Source organism: Lepidochelys kempii, chromosome 3, assembly GCF_965140265.1.
Source record: "Lepidochelys kempii isolate rLepKem1 chromosome 3, rLepKem1.hap2, whole genome shotgun sequence".
Classification (NCBI taxonomy): domain Eukaryota; kingdom Metazoa; phylum Chordata; order Testudines; family Cheloniidae; genus Lepidochelys; species Lepidochelys kempii.
In genome coordinates, this window is record NC_133258.1 from 149,253,902 (window position 1) to 149,274,230 (window position 20,329).

The following is a 20,329-nucleotide window of genomic DNA, read 5'->3' on the forward strand; positions in this document are numbered from 1 at the left end:
TTCCCAGTCAGCCATCCCCAGCCACAGCCCTCTCCAGGGCTGCTTTTAACCCCTTCTATTTTAGGAGCAGGGTAGCCACCCCGCTACACACATTCTATTAGCTATTGGGGGTTGGTTTTTTTGGAGAAGTATTCTCTAAACTCCACTGCTACAGCCAGATCTGGCTTACATTCCCAGCTTTGTCACTAACTCACCATGGGATCTGAAGCAAGTCATGTCGTTTTGTGCCTCAGTTTCCCCAACTGTAAAAAGAAGAGGAGCAGCATTCCCCTGCCTTCCAGGGCTGTTAGGAGGATGAATTAATTAAATTCTTTGATGCTGAAACGCCCAGTACACAGTAAGTGCTCAGTATCTCATTATCACAAAGCATCAGGGGGCATTCTCTTTGGAGCAGATTGCTAAGGATTTTTGCGGAGTAGGGAGGTTGTCAGAAAAACAAGAGCCAATTCCAACACTTTCTGCTAAGGGCACAGACAAGGCAGGGAATCAGATCGGTCAAGGACAGGATTCAGACCAGCCAAAACTGGTTAACATCACTATGAAAAAGGAAACTTTCTGGAGCAGTTTGGAAAAATCAGGGCAGATTCTGTAGCCAGTTGACTTCCCTCAGGCTCTCTCACCATTTAGCTACAGGTAGGTACAGCGTTGCTCTCAGTCACACTTGAGCAATCCCAGGGAAGGCAGTGGGACTGCACGGGTGTATCTGAAAACAGAATCTGACCTGATGTTTTGCTAGCACAACCGAAAGAGTCTTATCTGTACGTTCCAGCTCTAAAGAAATGACTGACAGATTTGGGGCTCCCACTGAAACCAATAAGAAAGTTTTGCCATGGACTCTACTGGGAGAAGGGAAAGAGGGTGAGATTTATAGTGTCTGGGGTCCTGCAGAAAATATTCAAGAGATGTCCTGAGGATTAGAGTTAGGACACTAAACATTAAAGCTGTTTATGGGGTGAAGGTTTATGAGACCCATCACACAGCTTCCACTGTACACTCCCATGGACACAAGCCAGGTCCTTCCATCTCAGTCTCTGGAAAAATATCAGAGGGAGTGTCTCTCCTAAGCCATGCAAAGAGGTGAAAGACCACTACCTCCTTCCCCACAACCACCAGCGTTGGGACATTTGGTAAAATCCCATTCCCTCGCTGTTCCTTCATGATAAGTCCTTGGCCAGGGCTTCTTCAAAACCATCTCCTTCCGAGGTTGGTTTGGGCTGCAATCTGGGCCTTCCCAATCCATAATCAGACATCCTCAGTCATGTTGTGTCTTAGGTCACTAGAAGCCTGAAACTAACCCATTGAGACTCTATATTAAAGGAAGGAACTAGCTACTTTAGAACACAACTATCCCAGCTGGGTCACTGGCCACTCACGAGACATGCCCACAGCATCCAGCCCAGCACACACAGGCTCCCGCATAAAATGTGGCATGCTGGGGCTGCTCTCTTTGGTTTAGTCCAGCCTCCTCATCAGGAACACGAGAGGGATCATCTCAGGATACTACAAGTCACACAGCATAGCTGTCATCCCAAATGGAAGGAACAAGAGCTCTTACACTTGAAATCAAGGCTCATTTGAGGGCCTTCAAGAGCTCAGGCTGGAAAGAATATGTTGGTTTCATGATTCTAATCCATATTATGACCCCCAACCTGACTCCCTCAAAGCCCCAGGCCTCTATGGAGGAGGCTCACCTGTTTCTGAAGAGATGTTCACCTCAACACTGAGGTCAGGAATGGGGGCCCCCTGGAAGGACGCAATGCACAGATATGTGCCATAATCACTGAAGCGCAGGTCAATGATCTCCAGGCTGCTGGTCACTGGTGGGAGCTCAGGGTCATTCCTAGAAACAAGCAGTCGGTCCGAGACCCTGGCTGGTTTCCCATTCTTGTACCAGAAGTAGACGACCTTCTCTTGGGGGACGGCATCCACGTGGCACGAGAGCTTCAGGTCCTGCCCTAGCTGGATGCTCTCACTCTCTTTGATCACGTCAGGGGTGATCTGGAAGGTGGCGTTCTTCATGGCTGGGATGAACACAGGTGCAAAGCCAGTTAGTGAAGACAAAATGCCCTGTGCCCAAAGGGGATTCCCGTGTGAGATATCTACCCTTTGTCCGATGGGAGGCAATGGCTCCACACGCTCTGGGCAAAGGGATGCCCCAGGCCTATGCCCAAATGAGATCCCCATGTGAAGCAATGGCCCCACGCCCCCACGGCCTGCTGTGGTGTTGCATGTCAGGACCAGGAAGCATCAGCAGAGCTGTGAAAGGACAGGACTGGAATAATCATGGGTGCTGAGAGTCAGGAGTGAGGTGCATCAGCAGAGCTGTAGGTGGGGAAGCTTGCACAGTGCCTTCTCCAGTCAGTGCTACCAGTCCCTTGCTGGAGTAGCACATTCACCCCTATTTAAATGAACAATGATGTGTGCTGGTAACCCAGAGTCTCGCCCTAAAAGTGCATGCAGTGGAAGGACGTACATCGCACCAGCAGATTCACTGTCTTCTTGGCTGGGTTCCCCACATTGTTGATGGCCGTGCAATTGTAGTAGCCTGAATCTTCCATGCGGATCCCCCAGATGGTGAGGTTACCCTCTTGAATAAGGCTGTTGTGAGGCATAGGGCTGGGTGAATGAGACCAGACCACCTCAGGCAGTGGGTCGCCACCTGTCAGGGAGCACTGCATAGTGACATTATCTCCTGGGTTCACCACCAGGGTCTCATTGACAGACAGCTTCAGAGTGGGTGGAGCTGGAAGAGAAAAATGGGAACACTAGTGAGCTCTGAGGAGACTCACACCAGCCTGGGCTTCGCTCAGTTCTATCTGAATGGAGAGACTCTCAGTTTGTTCTTGAGAAAGAGTGGACCAGGCTGGGTGAGTGTGGGCTGGACATGAGTTCATTAAAAACACGATGTGTATGAATCTAGGACCCCATCAACACTGCATCTCTAACCAAGTCAGGGGACCAGGCCATAACAGGGTTAAAAGGCATAGCGTAGACAGGACCTCACGGAGACCCAAAACTGAGGACACATCAGGGGGTGTGACTGCAGCTGGGGTAGACATACCCGAGCTAGCTTGAATCTAGCTAGCTCATGGTCCCAGAGCAGAGAAGCTGCAGCAGTGCATGCTTCAGCATGGGCTAGCTCCATGAATAATTACCCAGAGTTCCAGTGGACTGAAGCACGCACTGCCCAGCTTCCCTGCTCCAGGACTGAGCTAGTGAGATTAACAACTTGCTTGGGTATGTCTACATGAGCTGCAATGACACCTTGTGATTGCAGCGTAGACCCTGAACAGTCCAAGCTTTAGGAGTGTGGTTAGGTCCCATCTACACTGAACATTGTAACAGCATGTTAACTAGGTGCTCTGGCTCTGTTATAGATGTAGGGCCCAATTCTCCACTCCAAATCAGAACAGTAGTATTTTACACCCATTTTGCATAAGTACAATTGGCAACACAGAAGCAGTGGAGAATCTGGACCTAAGGCTTGTTGATTTTTGCTCCCAGTTCAAGTAACTGTGACTTCAGAGGGACATTACCAGCCAAGAAGACAAAGAAATGGGGAACCAGTGCCAAGTTTATTTTCACAACAACAACATCAAAATCCCCAGCACACAGGTTAATTTATTTTGCTCTTTCTGTATCAGTTTCCCCAGTCTTTAAATGGGGCCTGCAGACGCTGAGATGGAATAAAAGCTCAGCTACTTGCATTGTGGCTCCTATCTAAGCTTCTGCATACCCCCTGCTGAAAATGTTGTGTAAGTCACTGCAAATATCTCTATGCCGCCTACAGAAACAGCACACCGGAGACTGAGTGGAAGTAGCGGTGGTGGGGAAAGATATGAAAATAAGAGATTCATTGAAATAGGTCATATTAGCCTTGAGGCAAGCACTCAACCTTCCCTCTGATTGCTATGGGCCTGCCAGCTCAGCCCCAAGGGATGGAAGAACAGAACTTGTCCGGATCATGAGTTCCCAAACTGTGGTACATGTGCCACCGGTGGTACAGGAGCTTGTTGAAAGTGGTATGCTGTAAAAGGGTGGTCTGTCCCCTTTAAAGGGGAGTGGGTCCCAGGACCAGCCAAGCCCTGTTTCACAATGTGGCCCCTTTAAGGAAGCAGGTATTCAAGGGAGCAGCAGAATGGGCGCAGGTGTTAAGGAAGCAGCTTAAGAGATTAGCAAAAAGAAAAAGAGGACTTGTGACACCTTAGAGACTAACAAATTTATTTGAGCATAAGCTTTCGTGAGCTACAGGTGACTCCCAGGAGTAGTAGAGGGCAGAAAGCCTAGACAGAAGAATTGCAGGGGAGCGCTGAGTTAAGAGGGGTTTCAGAGTAGCAGCCGTGTTAGTCTGTATTCGCAAAAAGAAAAGGAGTACTTGTGGCACCTTAGAGACTAACACATTTATTTGAGCACAAGCATAACATGCATCCGATAAAGTGAGCTGTAGCTCACCAAAGCTTATGCTCAAATAAATTTGTTAGTCTCTAAGGTGCCACAAGTCCTCCTTTTCTTTTTGAGTTAAGAGAGGCTCACCAGAATGAGAACCAGAAGGGAGATTGGTGGACTGGGAAAGCCTGCCTAAATTAGAACCCAGCCCTAAGGAGGAGGGCTGCGGGGAGGCCTGAAGCAAGGGGAAGAAGTGTATGAGTCCAAGGACCAAGGGAGGCTCTGTGGAATGAGGCTGGAATCTGGATACTGGTGGGCTGGAGAAGCCTGCTTGAATCATGGCACAGCCCCATGAAGGAAGGCTGTGTTGTTCCTTACAAAGGGAGCAAGAGTTGCGTCCAGGGACCAGAGAAGGAGGAAATCTGTGTGAAAGGTTCTTCAGAGAGGCCAAAGGCTGCAGTGAGACTGGCAGAGTTCCCTGGTTCAGGAGGAACTGAAGGGGAGCTGGGAACCTGAAGCATTGGAACCAGTGAATTGGAGCTGGAGCTGCCTGGTATCCAGGTGAGGTTCAGGGACCTATTGTCAATAGAAGACGACACCTTTGTATTATCTTCCACAATAATCCAAGTAAGAATTAGCAGAAACTTTGAATTTAAATGAGACAAATTAAAACGTGAAGCCACCAGCTTTGTTTAGCAGCATACCAAAATATATCAAGTCATTTGACAAATGTTTTGTGTTACTTAGATTACAAGGAAGACATAATAATTGATTATTCTTTTTTATTCACGGTCTAAAAACCTGAGATGTTTAAAAAAATGCTGTAATCTAACATTTCAGACTTCTGTAGGAATCTATTTTACTATGACTCTAGAAACGCTTATGCCTATTAAGGCCTAAAAGAAGTGGGCACTAAAAGAAGAAATTTGCTCGTGATATTTCAAATATCACTAAAGAAGGCTGCACATAAGCCAATTAAGTTGGGGAACTGCTGGTCTAGATCATTCATGGTCCTGTATCCCAACCACCAGCTGGTGCTAAACACTGTGGCTCCCCTCCTGGTTCTCTGCATGTGTCAAATACATGGTTCTACACTCTTGGGGTACAACCCAGATGGCCTCCCCTTTATGGCACAGGTGAACACATTGGGCCAATTCAAAGTGCACGCGCAGCTCCTCGTCTTCTGGATGCTCACATCCTTCTGTTTGGTTTCTTTCATTCCTGCTCTCCCCAGGAACTGATCTCAAAAGCTTTCCTCTGCCTTCTCCACTTCATCTCAAGAAAGGCCCTTTAACGCCCCTTGTCAGCTCCATTGCTGGCTCCAGACAGAGCTCAGAAAGCAACCGGTGACAGCACAAAGGCTGAGAGTGCTTTTTAAGTAACGGCCATAATAATGCAAAATAAGATGTTGTTACATATTCATGAAGCCTGATTTAACAGCATCATTATTTCTGCCTCTCCTCTCCCCGGACTCTGCGTTAATGAGCTGTGCTGGATCTCTGAATTACGGCTCATACAAACAAGGCTAGGAGGGCTGCTCTCCCCTCCGTGCAGGCGGCATAACTTAGCAGCATAACTACGGCCAGAAAGCTCAGAGCACTGCAGCCTGGTGTCCCGTCTCTAACAGTGGCCAATGTCCCTCTTGTCACATGCACAGGGAGCAGCTGGCTAACTGTGCAAGTGCTATATATTTGTATGGGGGGGGGGGCTGTCATCTTTTGCGGCCAGCCATAAGGATCAGTTTGGAGGCACAGGGTTTAATTCCTTTGATTTCTCAGGGCCATGGCTGAAGGTCAGGTCCCTTGAAGGTCTCTCAACGTGGAGTTTTGGAAAATAAATATCAAATCCAGTGTATAATAGGGAGCAAAAATGATTTGTGTATTTGCCAGTGGCAACTTTAGGCTCTGATGGGCTTCACACATCCAAAGAGGCCCCTAATAGGGTGACCTGGCTCATCCTGGATGGACAAACCGCCACATGACACAGAGTACAAGACCATCCGTAAGGCTGCCCTGAGCCAAGAGACCTTTGGTCTTGTCCAGCTGATACTGAATAGTAGTCACCTCCCCTAACACTGAACTGGTCTTGGCTGGAAGTTGCTTCTCCTTGGTCAAGCTGGTAGAAGCTGCACTCATGGTCTTGGTAGAGAGTATCTCCCCCTGGGCAGACCTGGAAGGTGGCAGAGATCAATTTCTTGAAGGAGGGGTTTTTTGGGGAGTGGGTGGAGAGGAGGAAAGGGAGGCAGCAGTGAAGCATGAGTCAGATCTTATTCGGGTTCTGGTAAAGATTTTGGGCTATTCTTTTAGTTTACCTGAACTTATTTGACCAGCCCTAACTGCTAGAATCCTGTAGGGTGAGGATATGTTCTGTGCAGGGTAACTCAGAAAATATGACCTCGTGGGGCAGCTGCTTCCTCAGGGCAGCTTGTTGGTGTGTGTAACCAGGAGAGGAGGAACCTCTGAAATGGCCATCAGCACATTTCAAGGCAATGCTTCTCCAGCATGAACCCAGCCCCAGCTCTGGGAGCTGAGATTGGATCACATCCTCCTCTAGTTAGCGGATGGACGATAACAATATGCAACCATTGTTATGCAGGAGATGAATCTCATTTATTTGTAACCCGTGGCGATTCCTTTTGTTCTCGGCTCAGAAAACCTGCTGGCAGAGTCTGCTGTGGAGCAAGGGGACCATTAAAAACAAAGAGTCACTTTCAATTCCCTTTGAAGTCCAATTTGCTGCAGTAAAACTGCAGGAGAATTAACCAGCTGGGCTGCTTAACTTTTCAGAAATCAAAAAAGAAAATGTCAGCCATTCCCCAATCACAGCTGGATCCCAGCACACAGGCTGCAACAAACTGGCCCATGAGACAGGACTGAGTTCTGCAGCCAGACCCACTGGTCAGCCTCAGAGCTCTAGAATCTAAAAGCATCATCAGGAAGGAGGAGGAAGAGGAGGCAGAAAACTCCTGCAAGGGGAGGATTCACATAGAGAACAGGAATTGAAACTGGTGCTGCAGACATTTGTGCTGCAACCACAACACTCAGCTGCTGCCCAAGGTAACTATCGAAGAGCCAAGCCAGGAAAAAAAAAAGATTCCTAACCCTCAGGGCCAAGCGCAGGACTCCCTGGCAGGGAGAAGTACAGATCTGCACCACAGACAATCAGTGGCAAGGGGACCCTGATGAATCATAGGAGCCACTTTTATAGCCAAACGGCAAAGGAGCAGCAAACAAGACGGGGAAGGAAGATTCTCTGACCTGACCCATCACTTCCCCTCAAAGGTCCATATTATTTGGATCTATAGATACTTAAAAACTGATTTCCACGCACCTCTGTGCTCCCTGAGTTTTTCTCTAGGTGCAGAAGCAAAGACATCATGAATAAGGCTGTTCAGAATTCTGGACACAGCCAATGCTACAAGGAAGTTACTAATGCATGAGCAGAAGATGGGAGGAAGAGATTTATGCAAGATCAGAGAGAATCTAAAAAATTATTCACACATATACAGAGAAAGACTTTATATTTGTGTGTGTATAAATATGAATACATATCTATATATAGCAAGAGAGCTACACACATCTACTGTGTGGGCCAAATGTTGATGTGGTGCAAGTAGCTAAAAAGTTGAGTCAATATAGCCATGTACTGCACATGTACTGGTACCAGATATGATCAGTTTGAAAACCCTGCTTTCTTGTTCACTCAATAAAGGGGCTGAAATGAAAAGAAGGATGCTTTCTTTGCATTTATCTGGGGACCGTGGTTCTGAAGAGGAATGAGATTCTATAAATCTATAAACATATCGTCTCAGAAGTCAGAGCTAGAAAAGCTGTATGAGACCCCATTCCCCTTGACTACGGCTGGATTGTGTCTTATAATGAATGCTCTACTGTTCTGTCCTCTTTAGTTTGAAAGGACTCAAGTGATGGGGCTTCCACCTTTTGAGACAGTTGTAGAGATCTCACTGTTAGGAGCATTTTCCCCTAATATTTAACCTAGGTTTTTCTTTTATTAAGGTATTTAATTATTTATACATAAAAACATTTCATTGTCTCAGCCCCTAGGCTCAGTTAGATCAATAAGCATATTTTTCTACAGTATTAACTATTTCTCATCAACAGTTGGCACCATCAAGAGTTCTGCCTTCATTGTACAGAAATGACACAAGGGATGTAAACTACTTTGTATTATATTAGAGCTAGGTGAATAGTACATTACATGACATTACAGAAATTAGTTCAGCCTCTTCTTTGATCACAGAATATCCCAAAGCAAAAAAAGCAATTTTCTCATATTTATTCGTTATTTAAAATATTTGACAATTTTTTTGCTTTTTAGTTTATTATTAATCTGTTGGTTGTGACCAGCTATCTGCAAGGATTTGATATACGATATTCTGTTGTTAATTAGTCAGGACCTCTCTGAATGATCACATGATATTTTTTCTGTTCATTGACTAGATGATCACTCAAGCATTCCTGTCATGAACATTTGTGCATGTGGTTGTGAAATTTGTTTTGATATCTGCTTTCCACAGACATCTCTGCCAGTAGAACTTGATGGCTTGAGTGGTTCTGGAAAGCAGCCGCATAAGGGGTGTGAATCAGGGTGGAGCAAAGTCATCCAAATATTGTACGGAGTATTTTTGGGAAAGTTCATGCAGCATTTTCCCAGATATCAACTGTACAAAAAGCAAATCAGGAAAGTTGCTTTTATTTTTCTTGGCTAGTTAAAAATCTACATAGTTCCCTCAACACCCAAATAGAGACTGTTCTCATGACATCCCACCAGCCATGGCAGCTGAGAGCTCATAAGAATTCCAAGGACTGCTGGACACCTCCTGCTCCAACTCTTTGTTTGGCTCATGCTAAGTTTTGTATTGTGGACTTGATCCCATGCCTACTGAAGTCAGTGGGAGTCTATCCACTAACTTTAATAGGTATTGGATTGGATCTCACTTCACCAGACCCTGGAAGGAGGACAGCTGATCAGCAAGCAAGAGGTGCTCAGGACCTAGAGGCATTTCTGTTGCTGCTCTCTTACCTGTTGTGTTAGTGAGCTGGAAAGTGATTGACTTGTCAAGGATGCCGCAGACATTCCGGACGGACACCTGACATGTGTAACTGGCATAATCCTGTGGCCTCAGGTTTTTCAGCTTCAGAACTTTGGTTTCACCCTGGGAATTTGGAAAGAAGGGGAACAGAATAACTGAATGATAGATGTACAACAAACAGCTTTCGGCTACAAATCTGTGATCTGATTCTGAGACGTGCTGATCAATGGGAGTTGAGACCGCCCAGGACCTCTCTGTATCAGCCCCTCATTCCTTTGTAAAAGAAGCAATAAAATGTTCGTGCTGATAATTCCAACACTAGTCATTGTCTAAATAAAATAAATAAATAAATAGAATCAGCAGCACTACCATGTAACGTGGAAGCATTACTGAGCAGCTTTATAGATAATCTCTTGTCAATTGCTGTCAGGATCATCTTGCAGGATTGAAAGGATCTTAACTACTTAGAGCTAGATTCTGATCTCGCACTGGGATATCCAGCAATAGCTCTAGTCAGTGGAGTGTCAATGTCATAAAACCAGGGTAACCGAGATCAGATTCCAGCCCTTAGTCTTTTAATACTTGGCTAAATATATGCTCAACAGTTAAACTGTAAAAATTTGCAGTAGAGGAAAGAAAGGGTAATTAAGAGAAATATTAAAAGAAATGATCAAACCTTTATTTTCTCTTTGCTCAAGATTCTAATCTCATTTACACTGGTATATTTCCAGAATAATGACACTGTCTTTAATGGAGTTGCCCTGGATTTTTCATACAAGTGTAACTAAAATCAGATTCTGGCACTGTCAGTCACTGGCACACAGCAGAAACAGAATAACTCTGTTAAATGCACATGATATGGGTTCTGTATATTTACAATTATGAGACACGCTTATGGGAAGTTCTGAGATGCACCCCATGGTTTGTACCCTCTAACTTGTATGCCTTTATGACAGTTTGCCTTTGTCCTTTTATTTGTGTAAATCTCTTTTTACAGATTTTTTAAATAAAAATCTGTAAACGTGAAAAGATATCAGCTTGACAAATCTTCCCGAGATGACTGCATGGGACAGGACATGGAGCTCACAAACATTAATATACATTGAACATGTAGTATCTGACCTGAGTGAATTAGAAGATAAATTCCTAGGGGACCAATACCCAAGTGAAAAACACTTCCCTGGAGATCCGTTGCTATGCTGCATGAACAAGGGCATTTACAATGTGCATGTCAACTAGTGATTTACACATGGTTCATATGCATCCAGTTTATTGATCAGTAGATATAGGGTCGGGTAAATGTGTATAAACCTAGATTGTAAATCAGTTTACAAAAGCATAAACTGTTAAGCCTTTAGCTCATTTGTAAAATGTCAGCCATCTAAATCTTATACTGACACCAGTGTATGTGGCCTGACTGGCTGAGAATACAACAGTACAAGTGTAGCTGAACTGTGATTTGTTAAACATGAGGCTTCTGAGTGACAAGACTGATTCTGCTATCACACCAGTTTTATATCCATGTAACTTTGCTAACTTCAATTTCTGGCTTAAACAGGTAGAAAGAAGAGGAGAATCAGGGCACCTCTGCATAAACAGGGCAATCCTACACCACTTTCCTTCTAGCTGGCATCTGTAGGAATGACCCATGCTGGCAGGGACATCCGTTGACAGGAACCCACAGATGCAACACAGAAGAGAATTTCTTTGACCTGTACTATTGTGGAGGGCACTATTCCACAGCCTAAGATCTCACCATTATCCAGTTTCTCCTGATAGTCAGCCTCAGACTCCCTGAAAAGGGAAAGCCAGAGGAGGAGGTGATGTTCTAAGGCCTGGAAATTCCTTACTGGACATTAGACAGCACTGGACTAGATGGAAAATCCCCTCAAGACCAAAGTAGCAGCAATGACCTACAATATATTTTTTAAAAAAATATAATCACAGACCCACAGGGCTGTGCTCTCTCTGACCCTATCTCTCTTTCGGTTTTTCTTCCAATTGCCCATTTCCATGGCATGCAGGGAAGGCTTGTTACAATAAACTATGAACAATGCCTCAATAACTGAGAGCTTGCCTGGGACATGGCTCAAAAGAAAAAAAGATCAAACCTGGCCAGAATCTGCTCCAGGCCCAGTTGCAGGAGCCTTGGGTTGGCAGCGAGATGTGAGGGATGAAGCTGTCCCCTCAAGAACTACCCTTTCACCCCATCTCCTCCTCATTGCCTCATGGCATCGTTTTGCCTCATTAACCAACTTCAGCAGTGTCAGCAAGGCAGTCACTGAGGGGCGTTGAAACCCATAGCAGATTTTAGGGCACCATTTCCCAGAATGCTTTGGATGGCAGACTACCCAAGAGCATTCCCTTCCACCACCACTACAGTTGCAGAGAAGTAAAACACTGGGACTTAAGGAGCAATGTGTGGAGGGGGGAGGAAACAAGCATAAGAAAGCGTGAGGAATTTGACTTGCATATTAAGGTGGGGGGAGAGGGGGAAAGACAGAGAAACAGAGAGGAAGAGTACATGTGTATTTGGGCTGCACATGCTGCCATTCGGAAAAGCTCTTCATTATTAGCACCGTCAGTTCCAACAATTACAAACACCCATGCTTATTTCCAGACAAGAAACACTCTTCATAAATAGGAGACGTATGGTATCCAATCAGGAACAGAAACAGTGCCACATGACTTAGGGAACCAAGCACATGGCCCGCTCAGTGAATCATCTCAACCATTCAAATTAATTTCCACAAACTCTTCATTTAATGTTAGGAGTAACTGACACAAACATGAAAACCCTGGCCGCTTGCAGGCAGTTTGCCAAAAGGGAAAAGGGATAAAAATCTGTTGGCTGTGAATAGTGCACGCGGCAATGGGAGGCTAGGGGACGTGCAGCTGGAGAGATGGGAGGACAGGGGAAGAGTACCGGGGGCCTATGGACTGGATTCCATTTCTCTCTTTAAGGAGCAGAATCAAACAGAATAACCTGGCCTGGATTCCTGAGGTTTCCTGCCTAGCCATCCCTGGCTCCATCCCCAAAGAGGCTGCAGTGCCCCTTGGGCACGGGCATCATTCTGATGGTGGGACAGGAAATTACCAGCTATGATCCTCCCTCGTGCTCCACTCCTCTCCCTTTGTCTACACTAAACACTTTAGGGGAAGCTCTGCAGGCGGAGTCCTCTTGACCCATCACCAACCTCTGTATTGGGAGTGTCCTTGCAATCCACACTTCTCCTACCACCCTCTCCTTAGTATATGCAACAAGCCAAGAGGGGAGAGAGAAGCATCACCCACAGACAAACTCTGCAGGGATCCTGGATTATTGGGGAACTATGGTGGGTGCCAGGAGGAGGACAACATTTCCCCTTCAGGCATGGTAGGGATGGACCCATGATGATCTTCAGGTCCTGGTGGGTGATTTGCCAACACAAGCCAGTGGTGAGGTTTGGGGGTGGGTGATGTCTCTCTCACCTGTGTGTAGAGTGGCTCATAGATATCCACTCCATTATCCTGGCTGTGGGAGAGTGTCTCAGCACCCCGTTTCCAGATGAAGCGAGCAGGAGGGTTAGAGTTGACGGTGCACCGGAGGAAGACCGTCTTCTCCTGGTAGAAGCTGCCACGTACATCGCTGATGGTCTGGTGGACGGTGAGAATGGGCTCATCTAGATCTGGAAGGGAGGGGGGGAAGGTCCGTGGGGGCCATTAGCAAGGTTCAGGCCAGGGTACGCGCAGCCTGGTGAGCAGACAAAGCTCCAGGAGAGAGGAGAAGAGGGGAGACCCCACATACACACACTCAGTCAGCCAGTGAAAACACTAAGCTAGAAGCGGACCTGACTCAAAACATGGCACCTGAAGGGAACTGATGGGAGAAACCAACCTTCTCCAGTCCACTCCACAACATTCCAGGAGCAGGAAACTAAGCTCCGATTTGCAGCCTCCAGCTGGCAGTAAGATGAACTGATTAGCTATCTGGCAGGACCCCAATGACATCATTCATGCTCCCAGATCACCTCCCCCCACTCCAATCTCAATCCTCTGTTCTAGCTGACAGGCAAAGGGCGCCAAACCCCAGGAACTCTCCTCCCCCACCCTTGTTCCCCTCTGCTCTCACCCTTTACTTCCATGGCCTCTGTCCCCGAACAGGAAGGGATTTCTCCTGGGAAGTTGGGGCTATGTCTTCTCTTGGACATGGCCAGACAATGCAAAAAAACATGAAAAACCCTAAAGCTGAAGAGCAAATGGGAACAGACAGACAGACAGACAGACAGAGATGGAGATTCATCTCACAGACAGGAAAGAGTCTGGCAGGATGTCCACCATGGGAACATGGGATGTAAGAACAGAGGAACATCTGGATGCAGCCTCTTCTCTCCCATTAAAAGTGTACCCCAACCCCTTCTTCCTATTACCATGTGCACAGATCCTATCTCCCCTCCACTATCCCCTCCTCCCCTTATTAAAAAAGCAATGTAAATATCTTCCTTCCCTACCCCAAAACTATCCATTAGACTGTCCTCTCTTCTCTCCCCTCCCTAGAAAAAAACACCCTCCCAAGTCCTCTCTCACTTCCCCTGCACCAAAATCATGTGAATCCCAGCCTTGTCAGTGATGGGATTAACCTTTAATTTGAGAGGATCTGAAGAAGAGTCCTGCAGAGAGTCCCATTTGGGGAGCTCGCCATGCTGGCAGGCTTTGCCCATTGCAACCTTCCTGCTAGAAAGGGGCTTCTCAAACTGTGCACCTGCGCTGTGAGGGGCTGGTGGGGGAGCAGGAAAGGGAGATGGGCTCCCTCAAACAAAGGGGCTCCCAGACTCCAGCAGCTGGAGAACCCCTGGACTGGAACATCAGACAGCATCACCGTTGAGATTAATTGACATTCAGACCCCGTTTAAAGTTGTACTAATTTGGAGAGATGGGACCAAACTGGACCCCTGAATCTGACATGCCCACAACCCCTCTCACAAACACCCCACATTTTGAGGGGAGGGTGGCCACTGAACTTAGTGGAGTGACTCTGAATATCCCCCCCATCACCAAGCTCAGAATCAGGTCCCAACTTGACTGTGAATGCTACATCTGAGGTAACTATCAGGTAAAACTCATGCACACTGCCTTCATTTGTGCCTCTCTGCGACTCCCTCCACCCCAGAGTCCATGAAGGGAAAGGATGCATTCCCATCACTCCTTGTTCTTACATGTCTCTGGATCTTAAAATATTGGTTCAGATGTTTGCAACTTTGGAAATCCGGCTACAGAGGGAAAAGGTTAATCGCTGTTAATGCGCTCTCTGACTAGCATGCCTTCCCCACAGAGATGTGTGCATGGACCAGTCTATTTACATATTTTAATGAGGCGTGTGTTCTGAAGACAGCATTTATAATGGGAGCCAAGATTTGTTAGCCTGACAGCACCATGGCTCAGGGACATGAGCAGAACTGTTAGCTGAATGACAGAAAGAGAGAGAAGAAAAACAGAGAGATGAGACCCTTCTCTACACATGTTGTTAACAGGAGAGCTAACTGAATTTTATACTATCCTTCCCCTTCATTCATAACCCTGGGCAGAGCCTGCCACCACCCCACTCCTCCATTTCCTTCCTTTATCCCTCAAGACATTAGAAGACTTGAGTTACAGCTAACATCCTTCCAGCCTTCTAATGCTTAGTCAACGGGAAGCAAGAGGGTCATTATTACAATAGATGTTCCTCCAACCCCCATGGACAGAGCACACCAACTCCCCAAAACTCCCAGCCCCCGTCCAGTTGCACTCTCCCCATGGTAGTGCAGAGTGTTATCTTCCTTTATATTCCTAGATTTCCTCCTTCAAACCCTCTTTTAATAGCGCCAGCCCTTGGTGCAGCCCTCCTGAGAGAAGCTACAATAAGTACCAAGGAAACACATATGTCCCTGATGCACAGTAACTCCGCTGAAGTCAATGGAGTTGCACTAGGGATACATTTAGCACTGACCCAACCGCATGGAATGCTTCAATAACAGCATCTCCCTCTTTCCATTTGTCTTCCCTTTCCCCAGCATGGAACCGCTCCAGGAAGCAGCATCCCTGCCTAGTGCAGTGAGACTTAGGAACTTTCTGCTGGCAACTGCAGCCTCCTAGATCCCCCTGCCCAGGTGGCTGGTTGGCAGCCGTTGATACTCAGCTGCACACTCCCTTGCTTTTTCCCCAAAGGAAGACTTATTTCAGTGAAAGTCAAAAGGATCAGAAGCTCTGGAAGATCTGGGTGCATAAATGACATCCTACGCCCTCCATCCATGAGACTCGGCCTCTTTAGGGCTTCAGTCTCCAGGTCAGTTTAGAGCTTCCTTCTCATGAAAGCAAAATGCCTTCAGAACCAGGACTGTACATACTAAGCATGACAAGGCCAAATCCATGCCTGGTGCAACTCCCTGACTTCAGGAGAGCGACACTAAGGGTGGATGTGGCCAAAAGTGTGTTTGTGTTTTGCTCTTCCCATAAACCACTTGATCTTGACCCAAGAGAGACTGACACACCACAGCCCTCACCAAACCAGGACAGGGAGCAGCTAGCCTCCTGATTCTGGCCCAAGGCAGTGGGATCATTCACTGAAGGCTACTGTACCCTCCTTGGAACCATCTGCATGTGCCTAATGGAGCTCCCTGGGCAATCTGCAATACATCCTGCTGAATGTTCCAGAGTGCATCAGTGAGCACCAGGGCTGGTCACTGAGGACACTAAAACCAAGAGCAGCATTGAGATTATGGGGACTATTTCCAATTATGTATTAGGAGGGAGGGAAAGAAGGGTATGGTTTGAAATTCTGGCTCAGCTGACTAAAGGCTGGCCCTGGTGATCCCTCAACTGACTACCTGATCTTTCCTAACTGCTCCCTTTTATACATAGCAAATAGTGAAAGAAAGCGGACTCTTCTCCCAGAAAACACACAAACAAGAGATGCATTACCAAGTCCATGTGCAGAGTAGATGTTAGTATCAGAAAGCCCTTGGCCACCCCATTGGCCCCACAGTTCTAAAGGTCAGAGATGCATGAGGAACCATAGGACTCTACATCACCCTACTTCCAAACTGCACCCCAGATGCAAAGGGACCTCCCACAATTTACAATGCTCATATCAAGAGTCTTCCCACAATCCCATTCCTAAAGACACAGAGCCCAGACTAGCTGCTGTGCCAGGGGCTGAGAAAACCAAAGTTCCCTTTGTAGGGGAGCAATTAAATGCCTGAACTGTATACATGAAAGGGGAAGGGTGAACAAGCCAAGAATTCCTAGATGGTTTGGAAACTTCTCAGAGCAAAGGCAGCTAGAATCCATGGAGAAACAGTGACCCCACCCACAGCAGGATTAGCTGCAGGAGGAGTTACATATGTCCACTGCCTAAGTAGTAGGATGGTACTCACCCAACACTGCCCAGTGGGGTAAAGCAATGGGGCAAGATGGGGGAGGAGAGAAACTCAAACCAAAGCAGAAGGCAACAGTCAAAGCTGATTTAAAATAGGAACCTGCCCAGGCTGCAAGATACAGTTCTGGGTCCTAATTCACACAAAGTTGTGGGGGTGCTCAGGCCCATCTCTAATGTAAAACTTTACTTAATGTTTAATTAGACCCTCAGAACTGAGGTCAGCGAGGACCTTGGTTTGGTGCCATCAGGATTTGAAGGGAACCGCATCAGTTGATGGCCCCATGCAATGAGCAGAATTCCCACCACACAAGGCAGCAGCTTGATGGGAGTCTGTGCTGTACTGTGCCTGCCTATTCTCCGCAAAGCAGAAAGTGTCTACCTAGTAAAGTTCCCTCAAAATTGTGCTGGGTTCCAGGTCTTTGGTCTCTCCCACAAGGGGGTACCCACCCAACAGCAGCACAACCCCATTCCAACCTTCCTCATAACTGGCCACAACAACCCATGTATAAATGTTGCCCCCTACAAGGGGTAATAACTGGAATCTCAAAGGTGAGAGAGACCCAGGTAGAGCAGTAAAAGCCCAGAGGAATTTCAGATTATATCTCTTCCTTTATGGCTTAAATTGAGGGATTCTTGGCTTCCCTCCTATGCTCACCCCTTATTTAGCCATTCACAATTCAGCCTCCTCGGGGGCATCCCAGAATCCTTTGCTCTGTTCTGACAGTGCTTCAGATGAGGCACAGTGGGAATCAGTGCAATGGTTTCTGAGGTGTTCCAGGCATCTGAGGTGGATCCAGTTTGGAGTGGAGAGCAAGTCAATGTCAAAAAGGAGAAAAATGAACGGGAACAGAAGCCAAACCACCCCAGACAACCACTGGGGACCCTTGGGGGGATCATGGTCCCTTGGCTGAGAGGGGTTGGCTTAGACAGGCAAAGTCATCTTGCCCCACAAAGGGTATAACATCCCAGGGGGAAGTGTGTTCTGGAGGTACCACTTTGGTCCCTTTGTCCCTAAGGGGGTGAGCATGGTTCTAGGTTCATGTAGAGTCCTGCTGGTCACACAGTTAGTTATAGACACACAATAGAGCTGTGGGATGCTCTGGGCTGCCGCTAAATGACTTACACTGCACATCTACTCGAATGGACTTGATGGCAGGGACCCCAACCCCATTCTCTGCTTTACAGTAATAGCGGCCTCCCTGCAGCCTCTGGATCTTCTCAATCCGAAGGGTCTCGTTAAACACCGATGTCTCCTGGAATTTGTCCGAGGCACTACCAGCAGTTTTGGTCCACCTCACCTGCAGGGGAATAGGAGAGGGAGGGAGGCAAACACAGCAAAAGGCCACACAAATGGACTCAGAGCTGTGGACACAGCTTTAAGACCTCAGATTATAGCAGCACTCACCTTTGTTCCCCTCATCTGAGAAGGCAACACTCCCCACCCTTTGCCCACACAGTCAGGCACAGCTATGTTCACTGGAACCTAGGCAGGTCTAGCCGCTGATCCCAAAATGTCCCTGCCAGATGGCTGCACCTGCCCATCACCAACCCCCAACACACTTGTGCCCTGCAGTGACCCCGAAATGTAGCAGCTCCTCCCATCTTGCTGTGTGTTCCCCTGCCATTAAACTCCCTCTACTATTCTCAAACGTGCATTGCATTTGCTCACTCCTGCACAAAACCTTTGCCAAACCCAGTTTGCTTAGTGCTCGCACACACAGGGCTTTCTGTGCCAATCCTTGGAGGGCAGAAACTGGCTTGCAAGCCAAGCGTACGTGGCCAGGAGGGGGGGGCCTTTCAGGCAACTAGCTCATGGCTACAAAGCTATTATCACCACTTCACTTGGCACCTTTTCATCATTCTCCAGATAATGGAGAACAAATAAACATACAGAACATATAGCAAATCTCCAGAACACAAAGACCTCGTAGTAATGGGGGACTTTCACTACCCAGACATCCCTTGGAAAAGTAATACAGCAGAACACATTTCCAGTAACTTTTTGGAATGTACTGGTGACAACCATTTGTTTCAGAAAGTGGAGGAAGTAACCAGGGGGACGGCCAGTTTAGACTTGATGCACACTAAGAGGGAAGAATTGGTTGCGAATCTGAAGGCAATTTGAATGAAAGTGATCATGGAATGACTGATTGCATGACTCTAACAAAAGAAAGGAGTGAACAAAACAATGGACTTCAAAAAAGCAAATTTTAACACACTCAAAGAACTGGTAGGTAAGGTCCCATCGGCAGAAAATCTAGGGGATAAAGGAATTCAGGAGAGCTGGTAGTTTCTCAAGGAGACAATATTAAAAGGCACAACTGCAAACTATTCTGATGCAAAGGAAAGATGAGAAGAATAGTAGTAGGCCAATATGGCTCCATCAGAAGCTCTTTAAAAAGTACCTGAAAAATTATAAAGGAATCCTACAAAAAGTGGAAACATAGATGAACTGCTAAGGAGGAGTGCAAAAGGACAGCGCAAGCAGGTAGGGACAAAATCAGAAAGGCTAAAGGGCTTGTCTACGCTTGAAACGCTGCAACTGTGCCACTGTAACAGCAATGCTGTTTAAGCGCTTCCATGCGGACACTACCTAATTCTTCCATCGAACTAGCATTGTCTACACTGGGGTTAGTTCAGCTTAACTATGTAGCTCACGAGTGTGGATTTTTCACACCCCTGAGCGATGTAGCTGGGTCACCCTAACTTTTTAGTGCAGACCAGGCGTCAGGCACAAAATGAGTTACACCTGGCAATGGACATAAAAGGCAATATGAAGAGGTTCTTTAAATAGATTAAAAGCAAGAGAAAGACCTAGGAAAGTGTAGGTCCTCTACTTGGCTGGGAAGAAGAGCTAATAACTGATGACATCAAGAAGGCTGAGTTATTTAATGCCTATTTTGCTTCAGTCTTCACTAATGGTGACCAGATACTCCATACAATTAAATATTAACAACAAGGGGAAAGGAACACAAGGCAAAACAGGGAAAGAACACGTTAAAGAATATCAGGATAAGTTAGAAGTACTGTATTCAAGTCGATAGGGCCTGATGAAATTCATCCTAAGGTATTTAAGGAACTAGCTGAAGCAATCTCAGAACTGTTAACAATGATTTTCAAGAATTCATCAGGGATGGGTGAATGCCAGAGGACTGGAGAAAAGCAAACATAGTTAACCATCTTTAAAAAGAGGAACTAAGGGGACCGGGGCATTATAGACTAGTTAGCCTAAATTTCTATACCTGGAAATTTACTGGAACAAATTATTAATCAATCTATCAATTTGTAAGCACCTAGAGGATAATAGGGTTATAAGGAATAGCTATGTCAAGAACAAATCATGCCAAACCAGCTTGATTTACTTCTTTGACAGGGTTACTGGCTTAGTGGTTGGGGGAAAGCAGTAGACATGGTATATCTTGATTTTAGTAAGGCTTTTGATGCAGTTCCATATGACATTCTGATGAGCAATGTAGGGAAATGTTGTCTAGATG

At 46.5% G+C, this 20,329-nt stretch overlaps 1 protein-coding gene across 8 annotated transcripts in view; it reads right to left on the reverse strand.

The window, feature by feature from the left end:
- The window catches only part of MDGA1 (MAM domain containing glycosylphosphatidylinositol anchor 1), a 197,178-nt gene that overhangs the window by 106,467 nt on the left and 70,382 nt on the right, over positions 1-20,329 (reverse strand). For 7 of the 8 annotated variants that reach the window (XM_073338545.1, XM_073338539.1, XM_073338542.1 and 4 more), the window contains 5 exons: positions 17,959-18,133; positions 12,911-13,107; positions 9,430-9,562; positions 2,474-2,743; positions 1,692-2,021 (listed from right to left, as the gene is read on the reverse strand). In XM_073338545.1, coding sequence (XP_073194646.1) covers positions 1,692-2,021; positions 2,474-2,743; positions 9,430-9,562; positions 12,911-13,107; positions 17,959-18,133 — 1,105 coding nt within the window. The remainder of the gene's footprint in view (positions 1-1,691; positions 2,022-2,473; positions 2,744-9,429; positions 9,563-12,910; positions 13,108-17,958; positions 18,134-20,329) is intronic. The other variant, XM_073338541.1, reaches the window with a different exon arrangement.